The sequence below is a fragment of the Dermacentor andersoni genome, chromosome 5, assembly GCF_023375885.2.
Source record: "Dermacentor andersoni chromosome 5, qqDerAnde1_hic_scaffold, whole genome shotgun sequence".
Taxonomy (NCBI): Eukaryota; Metazoa; Arthropoda; class Arachnida; order Ixodida; family Ixodidae; genus Dermacentor; species Dermacentor andersoni.
This window is the reverse complement of record NC_092818.1, coordinates 170,704,213-170,721,167: the sequence shown is the minus strand read 5'-3', so window position 1 is coordinate 170,721,167 and position 16,955 is coordinate 170,704,213. Positions and strand designations below refer to the sequence as shown.

The following is a 16,955-nucleotide window of genomic DNA, read 5'->3' as shown; positions in this document are numbered from 1 at the left end:
CCTGACAGTCCTCAAACATGGTAAGTGTCTTGAACAGTAAAAGAACTGAATATTCCACATTCGCCATGGAAATTGTCGGGATATTAGCGATCCAGTTTTTCGTACCCATAACGTGGCAATCATCTAATGAGAGTAAAGCATTTTTAATGTCTGCCTGCACTATATACACTCTTCTTTCTATGTTCTGCCTTCAAGCTGCATCTATATATTCATTCTCTTGCTTCGTCTTATAAAAATGCACTTTCTAAAAGAGGCACGCCCATACACGAAGGCGCTGCAAATATTACAGCTGCCACTTCAATTATTTGTATTGTTTTAATGCAAAAGAACATAAAGACAGCCAATTTACTCCAAAACGATACGTAATTATGCACCGAACTTAGGCTGGCTAATTACAAGGCGTAACGTCTATGCGTAATTCTTGTTTCTTTATCGTTCCTCTTGAGTAGATACTGCTGAAAGCACTCTGCTTTAAGTCTTCCAGGAAAATCTTATATATGAAGATGTGAGGCATGAAATGGTTACGACCACTTATAGAATAGGTTATGACCGAAGCATAGGATATGCGGATTCCTTGCTACGGTGTAACGAGATTTGCGCATATTTACTGGAGCATTATTGCCAGCATGGCCAATTTTATATGAACAAAAATATTAGAAACGTCATAAAATTACTTTTTACCTAATTAGTACGATTAGTAGAAAGCAGAGGGATGGCAAACTCTGTGAGCGCACAAATGAATTTTTTATACGTAGCACTTTATGCGAGGACCAGTCACGTTGCTTGCAAAACGAAAATCCCGTTTTGATAGCGATGAAGCGAACGATAGAACGCATTGTGATATACTAATTTTGGCGATAAAAACTTTGCACTGGCTTATATACTTGCACAGACAGCGTTAATAGACTACCACATTTTCTTTGGCCGAAAAACAGCAGTCTTCCTATCCGATCTAAGCTGGAATCACTCGCTATTATTGTAAAAAAAGAAAAAGAAAAGAAAAAAGGAAGGCACATTCAGCGCACATGTAGAAGTTTATGCGAAGCTAAGATTTAGTGCAGCAGTTGTTTAAATAGTTAAATTACAATTATAGTAACATGGTTCTTGAAATGACAAAAAACTTTTCATTTTACAATGTTTATTAAATAGAGCCGTCTGTTTCAAATCGTAATATGAGCGAGAAGAATAGGCGAACCAAGGGGCCTAATTTATCTTAACAGCCACAGGTACGCAACAGACAATGACGCGAGCAAAAGCATAGTTTAAATACACTTTTATTCAGGAGGTTTTATAAATATTTAACCCAGATGGTACAGGTTATATTAATGATTGCGTTTTTTAAATATGAAAAAATGGTCGGCTCCTACATGGCAATTTTGCCATCGGTAGGAGCCGACCACATAGCACGTGCGATGTTCTACCAAGAGAGATACTTCGACTCCCCCCCCCCCCCCCCCCGCCTTCCGTTTACATTTTTTTTACGTGTTTTGCTATTGTACATGTATTTATAACCTAGTCCCTGGAGCTACAGCCACCGCCATTACGCCACCACTACTTCGGTTGTGGGACACCTATTAGACCGAATGTGTGACCTGGTACGCAATCTTCGGAAAAGGCACGTGATAAATGAACCCTCGTAGGCTACCTCAAGGCATCAACACTGCAAACAAAGTGGACGGAGCGAGATTTCTCGCACTACCACACGTGCTTTGCGGAGGTTGTGGGTTGGGCTACCACCAGCGGTGTGTGCATGCGTGTGTGTGTGTGTGTGTATGTGTTTGTGTAATTATTAAGAATTTGAACTTAATCGTAAATTTAACTTTCATGCATTTTACATGCAGTATTACAAAACACTTAGTTCTCCCTATGCTTTCCTTGGCGTCACTGTTCCAGTCGTGCAACAAGGTAGTAAGTAAGCTTTGCGACCCACTAAACCGATTATGGTGTTCGCCACGTTCCGTCATTTTACTTTATGTTTGAAACTTCACACGAGCCCTTTAATACAACCTTGGCTACACATTTAATGATCCAAATGTTTATTATGTGCGATTTGGAATATCACACAGGCATCAACCGGTGCGTTCTGTTGGCTTATATAATCGCGAGATGGCGTAACAGCACTTGATGTACCCTGTAATCTGCTTAATATCTCGCTCATTCTCTCTTATCGCTCACTATGCTTATAATCTAGCACACTCCCCTCCAATTATCACTTACTTGTTCCTTAACTAGATCAGTGAGTCACTGATGTACATGCGCACTGGCTGTAGGGTGAAGAGTTTGCAAGTCTCGGCTGAAATGGGGGCATTAGGATAAATAGGGAATAAAAAGAGGTGCAATACACTATTAATAAGATGGAACCACTGTTAAATGAGCCAGGAGCACTGCTTGGGAACAAAACACACAGGTTCAGACATAGTTCTGAATTCAAAAGGCCCAAATCACTGCGAATCTGGCTTTTTCCTTTTTTTTACAGCCCAGGCGGCATGCCGAAATTCGATTTCTGAAGGGACTCGCCCGGAAAAACTGCTTTCGTTTCCGCCTCCCGTACAATCAGATTAGTGGTTCTCAAAGCATACTGTCCTGTTGCGGACGTTCCAAAATTTCACGGAGCAATCAATATTCGTTTCGCACGAGACCGGAGCCGTATGATTACTAATATTTGCTAAGTTTCTGCTAAGCGGGGACGGAGCGACGCGGCTCGGCTAGCGTCTTAGACATGAAAATGTGCGATGGCCTCCGTTTGGCTCCAAAGAACCGGATGATGAAGGTGTCTGGACGTCTTTGTCACCACGCTATCTGATGAAAACTAAAGAGACATGGACGCTACAAGAAAGGCAAGAAAAATTTAATCAAAGACGCGAAGCACCATAGACACAATGAGTAGAAAAGAACGAAATGGAGGAACAAGAAAAAGAAGTTTCCTCGGCTGTAGAGCGCAAAGGCTCGTAGGAAGCGAAGCCTTGCCGATAATGTCCAGGCTCGAAGGCATCGACAGAGACGCGATGTTGTCCCGTTCGTTTTTCTCCCAGAGAAGCAGTCGGCACGGAATGGGCATCGCAGAACGTAATGAAGGAAAAAGGATGCAATCAAAAGAATAAGAATAAAGCTGGGCGTATAAATAATACCCTTGCTTGGGCACACTTCTTGAAGCGGAGGCGACGGCGACGCGATAGTCCTATGGTAGGATGCGGGCCACCGAGAGCAGGAGGCTGTTGCGAACGCGAGATCGAAGAGGCTTGTTTCCACCGCCTAGGCGAGCCGAAGATTCCATAAGGAGGCAAACAAAGAAAAAAGAATGCGCCACTGCCGCCTAGGATGGGAGGAGCGAATTCCGGCGTGATTGCCTGGAAGCGCTGCGCTAGCCTTGTTGCGGAAAAGGAAAAGAAAGAAAACACCAGGCGAAGGAGAGAGTGCCAGCGAGAGAGGAAGGAAAAACTATTGAGGAAAAGAAAAGAATGCGGTGCCCAATTTTCCTTTCCTGTTCCTTTAGAGCTCCCTTTTGTCGTGCTCCTCTCTTCGCAAGCGGATTGCAATTACCGTTATAAGCACATCTCCATGTGTCTCAAGCGCAACCTCATCTTTTGGTATACGCCGTGCGTTGTCCTGCAGGTCACTGTTCTTGTTTTACAGCTTCTTATATTGTTTTCCTTTTACCGCGGGCATGTACGGAGCACTCTGTCGGCCTCTCTGTGGAGCGCGTTCCCCTTTTTGTTTTGGAGGAATTTCGCAGAGAAGAAGGACAAAAGCCCCAGAAAGGCCTCCAGCTTGTCGGGAGTCTCGCTGGTGTTTTCGCTTTCACAGGACCCTTGATAATTTTTGTAGGATAGCAGTTCTTCTGTGCACAGCGAATCACGTTGTGACAGCAATTTTCACGCGTAGGTATGACGAGAATTGCGTATTAAGAAAGCGGTCGTCTTGACGACGCTCCGCACAACTCAGCTCAATTAAGTTGATAGGTAGCGTTCCTCCTGTGGACGCCAATCCCACTCAAACGAATGGCGACCCCTTAGTCGGGCTATGTCCGGAGTAAAAACGAATAATAGGGTTACACCCGCAGCTGTAAGTAAAATTATGCGCACCACGAGGTTTTTGCGTCTCAGTGGCAAAGCAGATTAGCTCTTTAACTCAACTAAGTTTAGATGGCCTTTTCTTCTTTCTTTTTTTGGACGATCAACGTCGAAAAGCTCGATATGAAGATATTAAAATGAGGGTGCTTCATTGTAGTTTCTCACGCTAGAACCTTTGGCAAGCGACATTTCAAACTTGGCCATAAGTGAATCGCCCAACGAAATTTAGGGCCACTCGTAAAGTAATTATCCTTCACCTAAGACGAAGGCCTTAGTACAGCGCGAAAGGTACACAACAGCAAGTGCAGAGAAAAGGCAAGTGTCAATAATAAAGGTGAGAAATGCACAAAAAGAATAAAATAATGAAAGAAGGAAAGAGTAGAATCGTAGTACAAGGAAGTGGCAGTGCTGAGTGAGTCAAGTGAGAAAGCCAAGCAAGTGGGTCGTAAAGTGATATTAGAAAGGAGGAAACTTGTCGTTGTGCTTGCCGATAAATGGACGATTGGGCCGCAGAGTGAAAATTGCAGCAGACGTGTCGGTCCGGGCTGGCGTGCGGTGATGTGACCTTTGCAGCGCAGAAAGAATCGGTGTCGGTTAGTGCATTGTACGACACAGAAATTACAAGTGCGAGTGAAAATAAGCACACAGTGATAATGAGGAAAAGCAGCGTATCAGAGCAGGTCGTGGCGGTGCCAGAGTCAATAAGTAAGCCAGACGTTTATTGAGGCAACAAGGCGAGATTATCAAAGACAGCACTCGTGCTTCGAAAGCAAGTAGCTAGCTGGAAAGTTGAGCACTGGCTGTGGTGGCCGTCCCCGGTGCGATAAGGCAGTGGCGATAAATCCACGTAGATCGCATGTGGGAAAACGATGGAGCTGATTAGTGAAGCGTGCAAAGAAGAGAGGCAACAGTTATTTAAAGTTAAATCATGCGGGAAAAAAATAAAAAAAGAACAAAGCAGCATTGCAATGTGGCATTCGGCGGTGCAGAGAGGGTTCCGAAGCCAGATAGACATGAAGACAAGTAAGAAGGCGTGGTTGGGAAAGACGGCCCGTGGTGGTTAGCCAGCAGTTAGCAAGTAACCAGGCCGATGCCAGGGAACTACGATGTGACGGGTGCAGGTGTGAGGTTGCGGTGGCACGGGTGTCGAGGTTCTCGCAGCCGAAAAAGGAGCGACGACTCACGGGTGACCTGGGCCTCTCGACCGTGTACTTGGGCCAACTGTCAAAGGCAGTGCGCGGCGGCACCCATCCCGCACTGCAACCGCGGCTTGCACCGCCACCACCGTGACTCGGCGGAGAGGACGGCGCGAGTGGAGAGGAAGGCATACCGTGGGCCCGGGTTGCCACGAAGTCGATGTCCGCGTACTCCGTGGGTGGATCGGGAGGACCCGTCAGCGGGGGCGAGCCAACCACGGCGCGGCAGCCCGACCGCGACAGCGACCGGCTGAATGTGGACTGCGTGCTCGGGGGCAGGCTCAGCTCAGCGTAAGTCAGATCTTCCGCGCGCTGGTCGCCAAGAGCAGGAACAGGGAAGGGTGAGAACGGGGTCACGGAGAAAGAGATAGGAGAGAAAGAATAGAGGAGAGAAAGATATAGTTGCGGAAGAGGCAAAGAATAATGAAGAGAAATTACAGACAGGATCGCCAACAATACTGCTGAGAGGAGCGCGACTTTCGACTTGTGGCGCACTTTCATGGCCAATTTGACCGAACGGCTGGCTCATAGAAGCGCTTTCAGTAAGGGCTTAATACTGAGCGCTGTGTCAAGCCCAATTCCTCCTTTAAAGCTCAAAAAAGAACACTCAAACATTCAGGACGTTTCTTTTTAGGACGTTCCCGTTTCCGGTTGGGTAAAAGTTCTACTACAACACAGGCCAATCGTAAAGAATTGAGAAGAGGTTGGTATTAAGGCTGCTGAAAAGGCTCTCGTCCCTTTAGACTAGATGGTGTTCCGCAGTATTCAGTTCAGTAGAGAACATAATGAACAATACGACGGACGAGATTTTGACGACACAAAATCTGACATGGTTCCTCGAGCTACCAGTGCTACTATGCGCTACTTGACTTGGTTTTACTGCTTCTATTGTTTGGTGTCAACTCAGAAATATGTTATACGGTAAGAATTCACTTTTTATACTAAGTACTGTTGAACTGAATAAATGTCTAAAACGAAGAGCCATGTTTTTTATGAACCATTAGAACAACTTGCATCTTTTCTAGGTGTTAGAGAAATTCACGAAGTGGATAAACATTCAGCACAAATGATTGATGGAGGCAATGTTACATTTTTTCTTCATGTCAAAGTAGTGGTAAGGTATACGTAGTTACGTCTTTTCTAAATTACTGATCTGGCTTTTTTAAAAGATTCTATTTGAATTATCTGCTGTTCATCATATCATGGCGACAACTATTTACCACATCGCCAAGTCCAATGGGCTAACCATGCCAGCAGCACTAGCGTCACTACCACCACCTCATTGCTGTTGGCAGTATGTGCGAATGGTCAATAGAAAAGCAATATACAATAGCAAACTATTCACAAACGTGTTATTAAGTACAGTAATAGTTGAAGAGTAGGTAAATTACCTGCTTTGACATATAGCAGTTGGCAGATAACGTGGGTGTGAAACTCTCTGGATATTTCTTCTCAGCTCCATTTTCGTAAGACGGAACTCGGTCCGTGATATGCGTTTCCACGTACTTCATTTCAATATCTGAGTAGTCCGAACCTGAAACTGAACATAAGGAGCAATGCCGAACTATATGTGGACAGTAAGCACACCAGAACAAGTAAAGGTGATAAATTCAATAATAAGATGGTTGAACATGCACTGATGTAGAATAAGTAAGCACGTTGAACAGGCCACTGGGCTGTTGAACGGTTTGATATCTAGACAAACGTGGTCAGCTTAGCAATAAACATTTGTTTAACATAGCTTGGTAGCTGGAAAGAGCGTCACACATTAGACGCGTCGCATGTGTGGCTGAGAAGTACCCACAAAAGTTCTCACATAACAAGGGAGTGTTGCTATAGAAAAGCAATGACAGTGGAAGAGTAATTTACATAAAAGCGATTCGAGTAGTGGTAATAATTATCGACCACTAGTAAAAACTGGCACGATAAAACACCATATTTCTGTTATTGCTTGTGAAAGGCCGTGCAACTTGGCGAATATGAGGCTTCTCTCCACTTGTCCTAGTACTCAATGTTTCTAGTCGCTTTACGCCCTGTCAAATATATCAGAGGATAGAAATAATTTGCTTGTCTGAAGCCTAATCTATCATATGTCATACATGTTTTAAAAGTGGAAAAATGGAGTTCTGGCAGAACACGTACATACCAAAACATTTCGAAGTACCTTCTTACTTGCGTTCGGCTTTGCCGCATAATAACAATAATTGAGGTGGTGCATGCTTTACAGTCTAGGAATTGATGTATTGAATGAGCCTGGAGCAAAGCATAATTTCAGGCAACGTGCAGCAAATAAACAACCGTCTGCCATGTTGTATGCTAAAAACTATGCCTTATAACAAATGCAACATGTGCAAAACACTATGTTGAAATCCTCACCGTGTTCTTTAGTTCTTCTCTTTATACCCCTTTTAACACGCGCATTTACACCGGCTATTGAAGACAGCGGCTAAATTGCCCATTGGATGATTCTATTCACCCACCTAACCGCCACTACGGTGTTTTACGCCTCACTGATTACCAGAGGCCTCTTTACTTTGTGTACGGGAAGGTATAAAACCTCGTACTTTAATAGATAACACAACGGCCGCCTAGGGTGAGTAAGATTTTTTTTAAAAATGCATGCTCAGTAGATGTCGGCATCTTGGTTCGTAACGTTTAATTCTACTGTCTTAGATATACATGTACAAAGCTATGCTTAGCGGTAAGCTCATGCGTGAAGCTCGAAAAAAAAATATCGGAAAGGCCATGCGCGCCAGCTGCCTTAGCTTCTGAGTATGATTGATCGCACAAAGTGGAAATGCGTTTGAAAGTATGTATACTACATCAAGTCGAGAGAAGGAACTTGAGTGTCCTAGAATTATACGCCGATTTCTACTAATTTCGGCTCGTATTGCAGCCTGATGTGAACGTCTGTTCAACGTCCACATAAAAGTGCAATTTTAGGAGCTAGTTGCCTGTGCCTTGAGGCGATAAGGTCAAACACAGAAGTAGAAGAACTTACCAATCCCAAGATTTCTCGGTGGAATAATGTCCGGGCATTTGTCTTCAACTTCCGTAATGTCTGCAATCTCCTTCTTTAGGGGGGTGTGCGACCTATAAATTAAAAAGAAGATAACGACGGCGTTAGTTCTGACTGTCAAATAGGACAAAAATAATTTATTGAACGCTAATAGAAGTCGCACATTTTTCCCACTCAGCAACCAATCTCGCAGTTTTTTCACCAAACATACTTTCTGAACTTCGGGGAGTTCTAAAAGGTTATACAAAATAGACAAGTGTGTGACGTTCCGCTAAAAAGGCTTTTTAATTCTTGGCTCAATGTCGCAAACTGGTTGTTTCCCTATTTTAAGAAGGTTAAGAAGGTATTTTAAGACGACTTTGGCTTATTGGCGTTTTTAGAGCAAATGCGTTCAAATATGGCGAGCATCTCTGTCCAGGCCTTCCAGCCGAACGGCCGTGTTTCTACTTTTCTCCTTTTCTTCCTCCATGTGCCGCAGGGCGATTTCCAACAGTGAGCACTACATGTATTTTATTCTGAATCGCCCTACGCAAACGATGCTCATGAACGTTGTGAGCGATTTACTTGTGTTGCCCGATTGAAATTAAGCAATGCTTGATGAGCACATCTCACAGAAAGGGTGAACTGCATACTAAAAAAAAAGAGTCTGATGGCATCTTTTGTTTGCAGAATCACATTCATAATTCAAACTACACACTTACTTGTCATCTTCGTTCCTTCTTTTGGCAGCTGCAGAGGCAACAAAAGGATAGAGAACTTAAGCTTTCCGTAAGGTTCAGATGCATTAAGGCCACTTGAAGAATAATAGGAGACAATGTCAAGTAGGCGCCAGAACGTTTTGAGGTAGATACAAAAACCATGAAAGTTACAGAGCGAAATAAAAGCTCACATCCTTCACGCACAGTGGCTAGATTTTCCCATCAACGCAGTGCTTTGAGTTTTACGCAGGTACTGTAAAAAAATAAATAGCCCTGAATAGGCCGGCAAACAGTCTCTGACTCGGCGGTAGGCTGCCGACACATTCATGCCTAAACAGGCGACGTGCACACTTTACAACATGCATGGCAATCAGCAGGTGGCGCCAAAGGCACTCAACTACGTGCGTGTTCTCCTGCACTGCGTAGTAGTTGTAGAGCTAGGGCATGTTTATTAGAGATAAGCGCGTTTATCTCTGATATGTCTTGTAAAGAGACGAAGCGTTCGCAAATGCCATGAATAGCAGCACTTTCTTCATGTTTGTGTTCATGATGTGCACGGGGGTGTAAACTAGGTACCTGCTTTCCTTTTTCCAGTTTTTACTTTCATGATGACGATGATGACGATGGCGATGAGGACGAGAAGAGCAACGACGCCGATCAAGATTCCCAGCAGTGGACTCGACGCCGACACCATCGCCGCCTCGCCTGGCAGGAGCCCTGATTGCGGGAGAGTAGAACTGATATTGAATTTCTATTTTTGGAACTGATAGTGGCTTGATCTCTGCCCACTTATGCGCATAATTCGCACAGAACTAAAACAGTAAGCACACGCATATCATTGAGCCCAAAATAAATTTGTGCTGTGTCGTGAATCCAGCAGTTCGCAACGCTCTTTTCTTGTGATACTGGCTATCTAGTTCAGCCATTCTCAGTATCTTGCAGGCTTTTCAGTAAGGTTGTCTTATATTAACAATAGCTGTTCTTGAAGAATTAGCGCTGCTAATAACTGAACGGAGTGAATGGAATAGCTGAATAAGTGGGGGAGAAAGCGCGGAAATATGTCAATGCCACAACAACGTACATATATCGCTTTCTTGCAGAAAGAATAGAAATTGGCTCTAGAATAATTATTTACTAGGTAAATTGAGGTGTAAATACAGAGATATCCGTAAATAAATAAATAAACAAATAAATAAATAGACACAACTGTTATTGCTTTGTGAACTTAACTATTCGTCCGTCTGTGTGGCCACTGATGTCTATGTAGGGAGACATTCCTGATATATATATATATATATATATATATATATATATATATATATATATATATATATATATATATATATATATATATACAGTGCCCAATTTTTATCACGCTCACGCAATATAGGATAAGGGATTGATGTACCGAAACGCCTCAAAGACGACCCCAAATTTTGGCGGAGCCCTGAAAAATGTTGGCAAATAAGCTTTGACGTCGTCTCACGGCTGGGTGCTAAATCAATGTCACAAAGCGCTGACAGCAAAAACGAAAGTCATCACTCATGGCGGTAGATATCCATAATGATACCGCAGCGAAAGCGCTTGACTGGCTCCCTTATGTCAGCTTTAACGTCTATGAAATGTTCAGAAGGTGCTGGCTAACCAGCACAGCGGCATATAAGTAAATATAGTTGGCGTAAGGCCAGCAGTATCCGATTCAAAACTGTCTACGGTGTATTGTTGATAGTAAGATATAATCACATTGGTGACGCAGACAAAAAAGGTGCCTCAGACATCTGCCGCAGTTGATGTTATGCTGGCAATGGGGACTGCACTAAAGGACTGTACAGTGTGTAGATAAAAGCTATCAACGATTGCTATTAGTAGAGTGGGACATGCCCTGCCTTAACGTTTTTTATTCATGTTTGCTTTCGAAGTCCTGTTTTCTGTCTAGGGAAAACACTAAATTATAAAATAATTGAGAACAGGAGCTAGCCCTAAAGATGTGCAACGCAATTGTAAGAATACATATTATACATGTTCGTAATTATTTACTTTACCCTTCTGGGTGTGGAATTTTGATTTTCGAGTTAAAAAAATGCACATATTTTGTCCATCTGAACAAGCAAAAACAATCTCAGTGCAGCTTTTTGTGCAAATTCCAAATTGCGCGGTCCTAAGTGTGTATGTTGTGATAATAAACTATTTGAAAGATGTCTGCATACCGTAAAGTTGGCCGTAAAGTTGGCCTTAGGTGGCAGGCTTAAGAGGTGCGGCACAGAGCCCTAAACGCAGATTGGTGCAGCGTGTGGAAATTTTCGAAATTTCACAAAATGGCAATGGTCTGCGGCACTAAGTTTAGATAAAGGTGTAATCAAGGAGGTCGAAGCTGTGGTTATCCTAAACGTTAGCCCTTCTGCTTTTCTACAGTCAGATGGACCTGCCTAGAGGCATTATGATTTGAGAAAGTCTAATCCCCCCCGCGGTGTCATATCTTGAAATGTCGTTAGTGATACCTCACTGAGACAGGGTCAGCATGGACCGTCATACGTAACTTCCACAGCAGCAAACGACAAATATTGCTTAGCCAATAAAACAATAAAACACAAGTAAGCACTGTAACTCTTGCGTTTATACAATGCACTTACAATTGAAGCGAATCCTTATACGCCATCTTGCAGTGTTTAAACTATTTCTAGCATTAATGCGCACCAGAAGAGTGGTACAAAAAACTGCGACTGAAGCTATCGATTTACGCGGCGTCAAAGTACAAAGCGCCTGTATTTCATCGATCTTCAGTTTAACCATGGTTTTCGATACTTCTGCTAGCTTGATTGCTGGCACCCGGAAATTGCATTACACGCACTAGGATAACCATATCGCCCATCTTCGTCATGGTGCCTTACGCGGTGTACAATTCTTTTAAAATGAAAGTGACGGCAAGAAAACCTTGCCGACGGACATTTTCTCCCACAGCCGTGGTGCGTGAAAAATGTAGAATGACATTGTAGAATGACCATCGAAAATGACCGACTTCAATTGTGTTACATGATTACGCCCTATAAGTTCCAGAAATGAAACCTTCAATACGTATGTTTTTAATCATTATATTCATAATTAGATTTCGTGTGCGAACTTATATTCTTGTGTCCTTGTAACCTGCATTGAAAACAATCGTGTAATCTATACAGGAAATGTTAAAGCACAAACACTACGCTTGCACACACAGCCACACAAAGCACAAGACGGGCAGGTTGAGCCAGGCTGTCATTACCAGACCCTCTTACTGAAAGGCAAAGGGGGAGAGGTCTGAAGATAAGACAAGGTTAAGTGAAGAATGGAATGGAGGGAGGTCAGTAAGGCGTACCATTGGGAGCAAAAGCTGAAGGAAGAGAGTAGCTCACAAATGGAAACAAAAATCGACACAGAGCTTGCTCGCAGCATAATTTCGCTGTGCAGGATTTTTCGACTCATTATTTCAAGTCAGAATTATTCCATACCCCTGGGTTAGTGTCACACACCCGAATAGATCAGCAAAAGCTTTTTTTTTCTATGTTCTGGAGAAGGCAGTGCGCGGCCGATTTTCTAGTAAGCAGAAGTGAAAGACGATCGTGGGGGTACGGAATAGATGTGAGAAGCAGAGTGCCCAGGGTATACTGGTGTAAGTAGTGTATAAGGAAAATAAAGGAAAGTAACACGTAAAGCATGGGACAAAACGTGAACGCAAAAAAACGAGCAAATTAAATGAAAACAAAAGGTTTGGGTTCCTGCCTATGAGCTCAGTCTTGGCCGAGACCAGCGTCGAGAGGGCTAGGGGCACGGCAGTGCTGATTCCTTTCTCGTTGAGTGCGAAGACAGAGAGGCTGACGCTGGAGCCCGGCTCGAGGTCGCCCACTTCGAAGAGCGGATCGTTTGAAACCATTCGCTCCCGCAGTCGACTGTCGACGTACACGTCGGCCCGGAAGTGTACGGGCAGCGGCCAAGGCTGCAGCGATCGCTCGCAGCGAATGGTCAGGCTCGTGGCCGTTATGGACGGAACACTGCAGTTCACCGGAGGGTTTGGGGGGCCTGGAGCATTCATGACCAAAGCTTCGCATAAGGCATATAGTGGAACTACAGGGAACTAGATCTTTAAAGTTCTTTCTTTCAACAGTATTCCATGCCATTTGACTGGTGGCCTTCACGAATAACATGTCCAGCGTCAGTACTGACTGTAATTTGGTCTTACGAACAATTCTATCGTAAGAGATTTTTTATGACAGTAGGCTCAGATTTACAGCAGATTCCTCAACGTTTTCTTCTGTAAAATATTTCCTCTGGCTCAGCTTTTATTTTGACTGGCAGAGCGATATTGAGAGGCTTTTGTTAAACCTGTCAGTCTCTTGCAAATCCGCGAATGAAAAAGCTATCCTAGCATTTACGTATACAGTCAAACAATAGATATCAAATTAACTGCAATAGACACTGCGTCATGTCTATCGTATAATTTTTTTTTGCATTGACCTGTTACTATTTAAAAGGTTCTTCGGCAGTTTGTGACACGACATATTTTTTTTGTAACCACCGAATTCCTTGTCGCATATTAATATTTTCGTCACGTTTTACTGAAAGTACTGCCTCTGTTGTGTTCGTACGGCTGCTATCAATGCTGTCATTGCTATGAACACTTCTTATTGGGACACATGTCATTGAAAACATTTATTCGACACTTATTTCCGTGTCTGCACAGGAAAAAATAATCTGTGAGTCCTGTGCTATTGTCGCAGTACTTCTTACATAACAAACATTCAGTCAAGGCACCTTAAAGCAGTACAGAATTGGTCTTGCAGCACGAGGCCGATCTCATTTTAGTAACACTGAAAAAACACAAGTTTCTGGTATTTTAAAAGTCGAAATCTTTAATATTGTTCTTCGGAACACTGTAGAATGAATATTCTAACGTAGAAACGTTTTGCATTCAGTTTCCTGCCAGCACCTTTTGCCTCTAAAGGAAAGCTGACTCATGACGATGCCCCTCAGCATTTAGCAGACAGAACTTTGACGCAGTAAATTTAGCATATCAATCAACTATTAATGTATTTTTCATGTCAGTCGTAAACTGGCATATAAAGATAAGAGTAGCCAGTCTAAGAGACGCCACGCTTAGATGGCGGTTGGGGTGGCACTTTCTGAGCCTCTCCAGTTTTAGGAGTGCAACAATTAAGAATGATAAACATTCGCGTTGATTGTTTGTTCGATATAAAATAAGAATACAAACTCAGAATAAAACTGCGAAAACAAGTAAAGCAATAATAATATTAATTATAAACACAAACACATGAGAGGTAAATGAACTAGAATTGAAATAGGAGAGGACCACTGTTTGGTCTCAATGTTGTGACAAGAAGATGAACTTTTGCCCGATTGTCTTGGCATGAACAAGCGCTTTTGTAGAATCACTTACTCATTTATTTCTGTTAAATCAGACATATCTGTGTGTGAGTTGCGCTTACAAATCGGTAATTCAGTTATTTGCATAAATGGCTTGACATGACTTTTGAATGATGTATCTTTAGCCATACGGCTCAGGCTCAGGCTTGTGTTGTAAACAACAATAGCATGATACCTATCCGCCCATGCTGAATGTTGACACAAAGGTCGCACGCATTTACCAGTGAAGTTTTATGAACTATTTGAGAGTATAAACAGTACGTTCACTGTGTGCGGTTTGTTTTTAATTGTTCAGAATACATGGCAAGGTATACTTCCACAACTCTCGATCTTCTGAAAAGTTAACCTCCGGTCTTGACGTTGTTATGCGCGTTATAATAATGGGGGAAAAAGCCTCTTCTACTGAAGTTATTTGGAACCATAGACTTGTCTCGTGTGCTCTGGCGGCGGAAACGCTCTTGAACGGAGCTTGCAATATTCAATAAAACAGTTTAGTACGGCGACCGCTATTTAATCAACGCCTTAAAGGGTTTCGTCAGAATTCTAAGGAGCTTAAATCAATGTTCTAAAAGGCTTCCAAGACTGTACAGCTAACCGCTTTCTTGGAGCTGTCCATCGGGAGCGGATCAGCTTTAAAGAGGCCAGAAGCTTCAATTGGTCATTAAGGCCAGTGTTTAGGGAGCCATTGGCCGTGCTGCGTTGGCGGGCCATATTTTGGGCACTTTACTAAAACGAAGGGGCTGCTTTCGCTGCGTGGAATCTTGGGATTAATTACATCTTTCCTTTAATGAGACTCTGCTTCATCGCCAACCCTGTCTAGCGTGTTCTCTCAGAAGGAGATGAAAATGCAAATCAGAGAGACGCAGCGTGCATTGGCGGCTGCACGCCGCCGTTCGGCCAATTAAAGTGGAAAGCCCTAGCAACCCTTTACGCTAAGTTCAGACACGACACCGGGACACAGGAGTTTTGTTTTACTAACTCCGTGAGATAGATCTGTCGGACACGCCCTCTCTTTCTGGATATTTAGCCGCAGAATTCATGAATTTCTGAATAAGTCACTGACCTCGCAAAAAAAAAAAAAAACAGAAAAGAAAAAGAAAACGCGTATCAGTCGTAACGATACAAGAATGCTTCTTTCTCTGAAAGGCTATGGCCGGAGGTTAAGTGTGCGGCATGTGCCTGTTGAAAGCAACCTTTATAACGACGTACTTTGACGCGGAAAAGGGAAGTCAAATTTATGCAGTATCGCATCCATTGAATTTAAATGTGTCTTTTCGCATGGTATCTCAACCAAAATCACTGGGGCCGCTTGGTGTTTTGTTCTTTGCGAAGCATTTTAATGCATAACTTACGTTTAGTTTGCGAAAATGCTGAGAGAGAGAAACAAGCTTTAATGGTATGCTAGAGATGTTAGCCTGTCTGTTTTGCCCGACGTGGTACTCTAGGTGTTGGGTGATGATTATGATATATACAGTGATAAATACCTAATAAAGGGCAAATCAGACATCCACCCGTTCGTAGCCATTGCTACAAAGGAAACCAATACGGGTTCCTTGAAAGAACAGCCTCAGAGTTGAAGAAAAATTCGTCCTATAGTACGGGACTCGAACCCGGGACCGCCGCCTCTCCGGGGCAGCCGCTCTACCATCTTAGCTAACCAGGCGGCTAGCCGATGGCAGAGCGAAGTCGAATTTGTCAACAACACGAAGGAAAGGCGGGAGTTTATGATAAACACTTAACAGAACATGCGATCCCACGCACACATACATACAATCTCCCCCCACACACATAGAATCCCCCCCACACAAAGGCGCACACGCACACGTACACACAAACACACACACACACACACACACACACACACACACACACATACACGCACACACGCACACACGCACACACGCACACACACACTACAGCAAAGATATTTACAAAGTTTCGTTAAGGCTCGTGGCCCCCAAGAAGGTCAGCAGCGCTTTCGTGGCGCGTATAACGCTCAGGTGGCGCTTTGCCATGGGCCGAGAATGTGCCGTAGTGCCAAGCTCGAGTCTCCTTCAAGGTACAGTGCCGCCTTCAAAGACTCTCTGTGTGACGCATACTAGCAGAAGTCGCACAGAGCTTGTTGCAGGTCTTCAGGGACGTTACATTCAGAGCATATTGGCGAGTTATGTAGCTTGTGTTATATGAAGCATGTGACTGTCTTTAATAAACTGTTCTCGTTATTACCTAATAATTATTTATTATTATTAATTAACTATAATAATTAATATTAAGCGTTAACAGCGGCACTTTGTGCCTTAGGACCCTCTTCACTTTAAGAACTTTGAAGTTCTACATGGCTGAGATAAACGAACCAAGCGTAAAACGTTAACTTGTCCCCTGTCTGGACAAGTTCACGCGGAAGTGATGAAAGTGGGAAAAGAAATACGCAGCACTGTTAACGAGAAAAAAGGCGCGTGTTAAGTTTATGTGGTTCACTACTATATGTGAAGCGTTTCCATGAGCTCTGAAAATTGGATGGAATAATAATTTCACTAGCTTTTGACTGTACACTATTCTG

The 16,955-nt window shown here is 43.3% G+C and overlaps 1 protein-coding gene across 3 annotated transcripts in view; it reads right to left on the bottom strand.

Annotated features, from left to right (window-relative positions):
* Positions 1-16,955, bottom strand: part of LOC126531611 (hemicentin-2-like) — a 338,274-nt gene that overhangs the window by 10,900 nt on the left and 310,419 nt on the right. For 2 of the 3 annotated variants that reach the window (XM_050179217.3, XM_055071296.2), the window contains exons 8-12: positions 9,560-9,700; positions 8,987-9,014; positions 8,268-8,359; positions 6,658-6,806; positions 4,155-5,578 (exon numbers count right to left, since the gene is read on the bottom strand). In XM_050179217.3, coding sequence (XP_050035174.2) covers positions 4,997-5,578; positions 6,658-6,806; positions 8,268-8,359; positions 8,987-9,014; positions 9,560-9,700 — 992 coding nt within the window. In that variant the 3' untranslated portion in view covers positions 4,155-4,996. Of the gene's footprint in view, positions 1-4,154; positions 5,579-6,657; positions 6,807-8,267; positions 8,360-8,986; positions 9,015-9,559; positions 9,701-16,955 lie in introns of those variants that run through there. The other variant, XM_050179216.3, reaches the window with a different exon arrangement.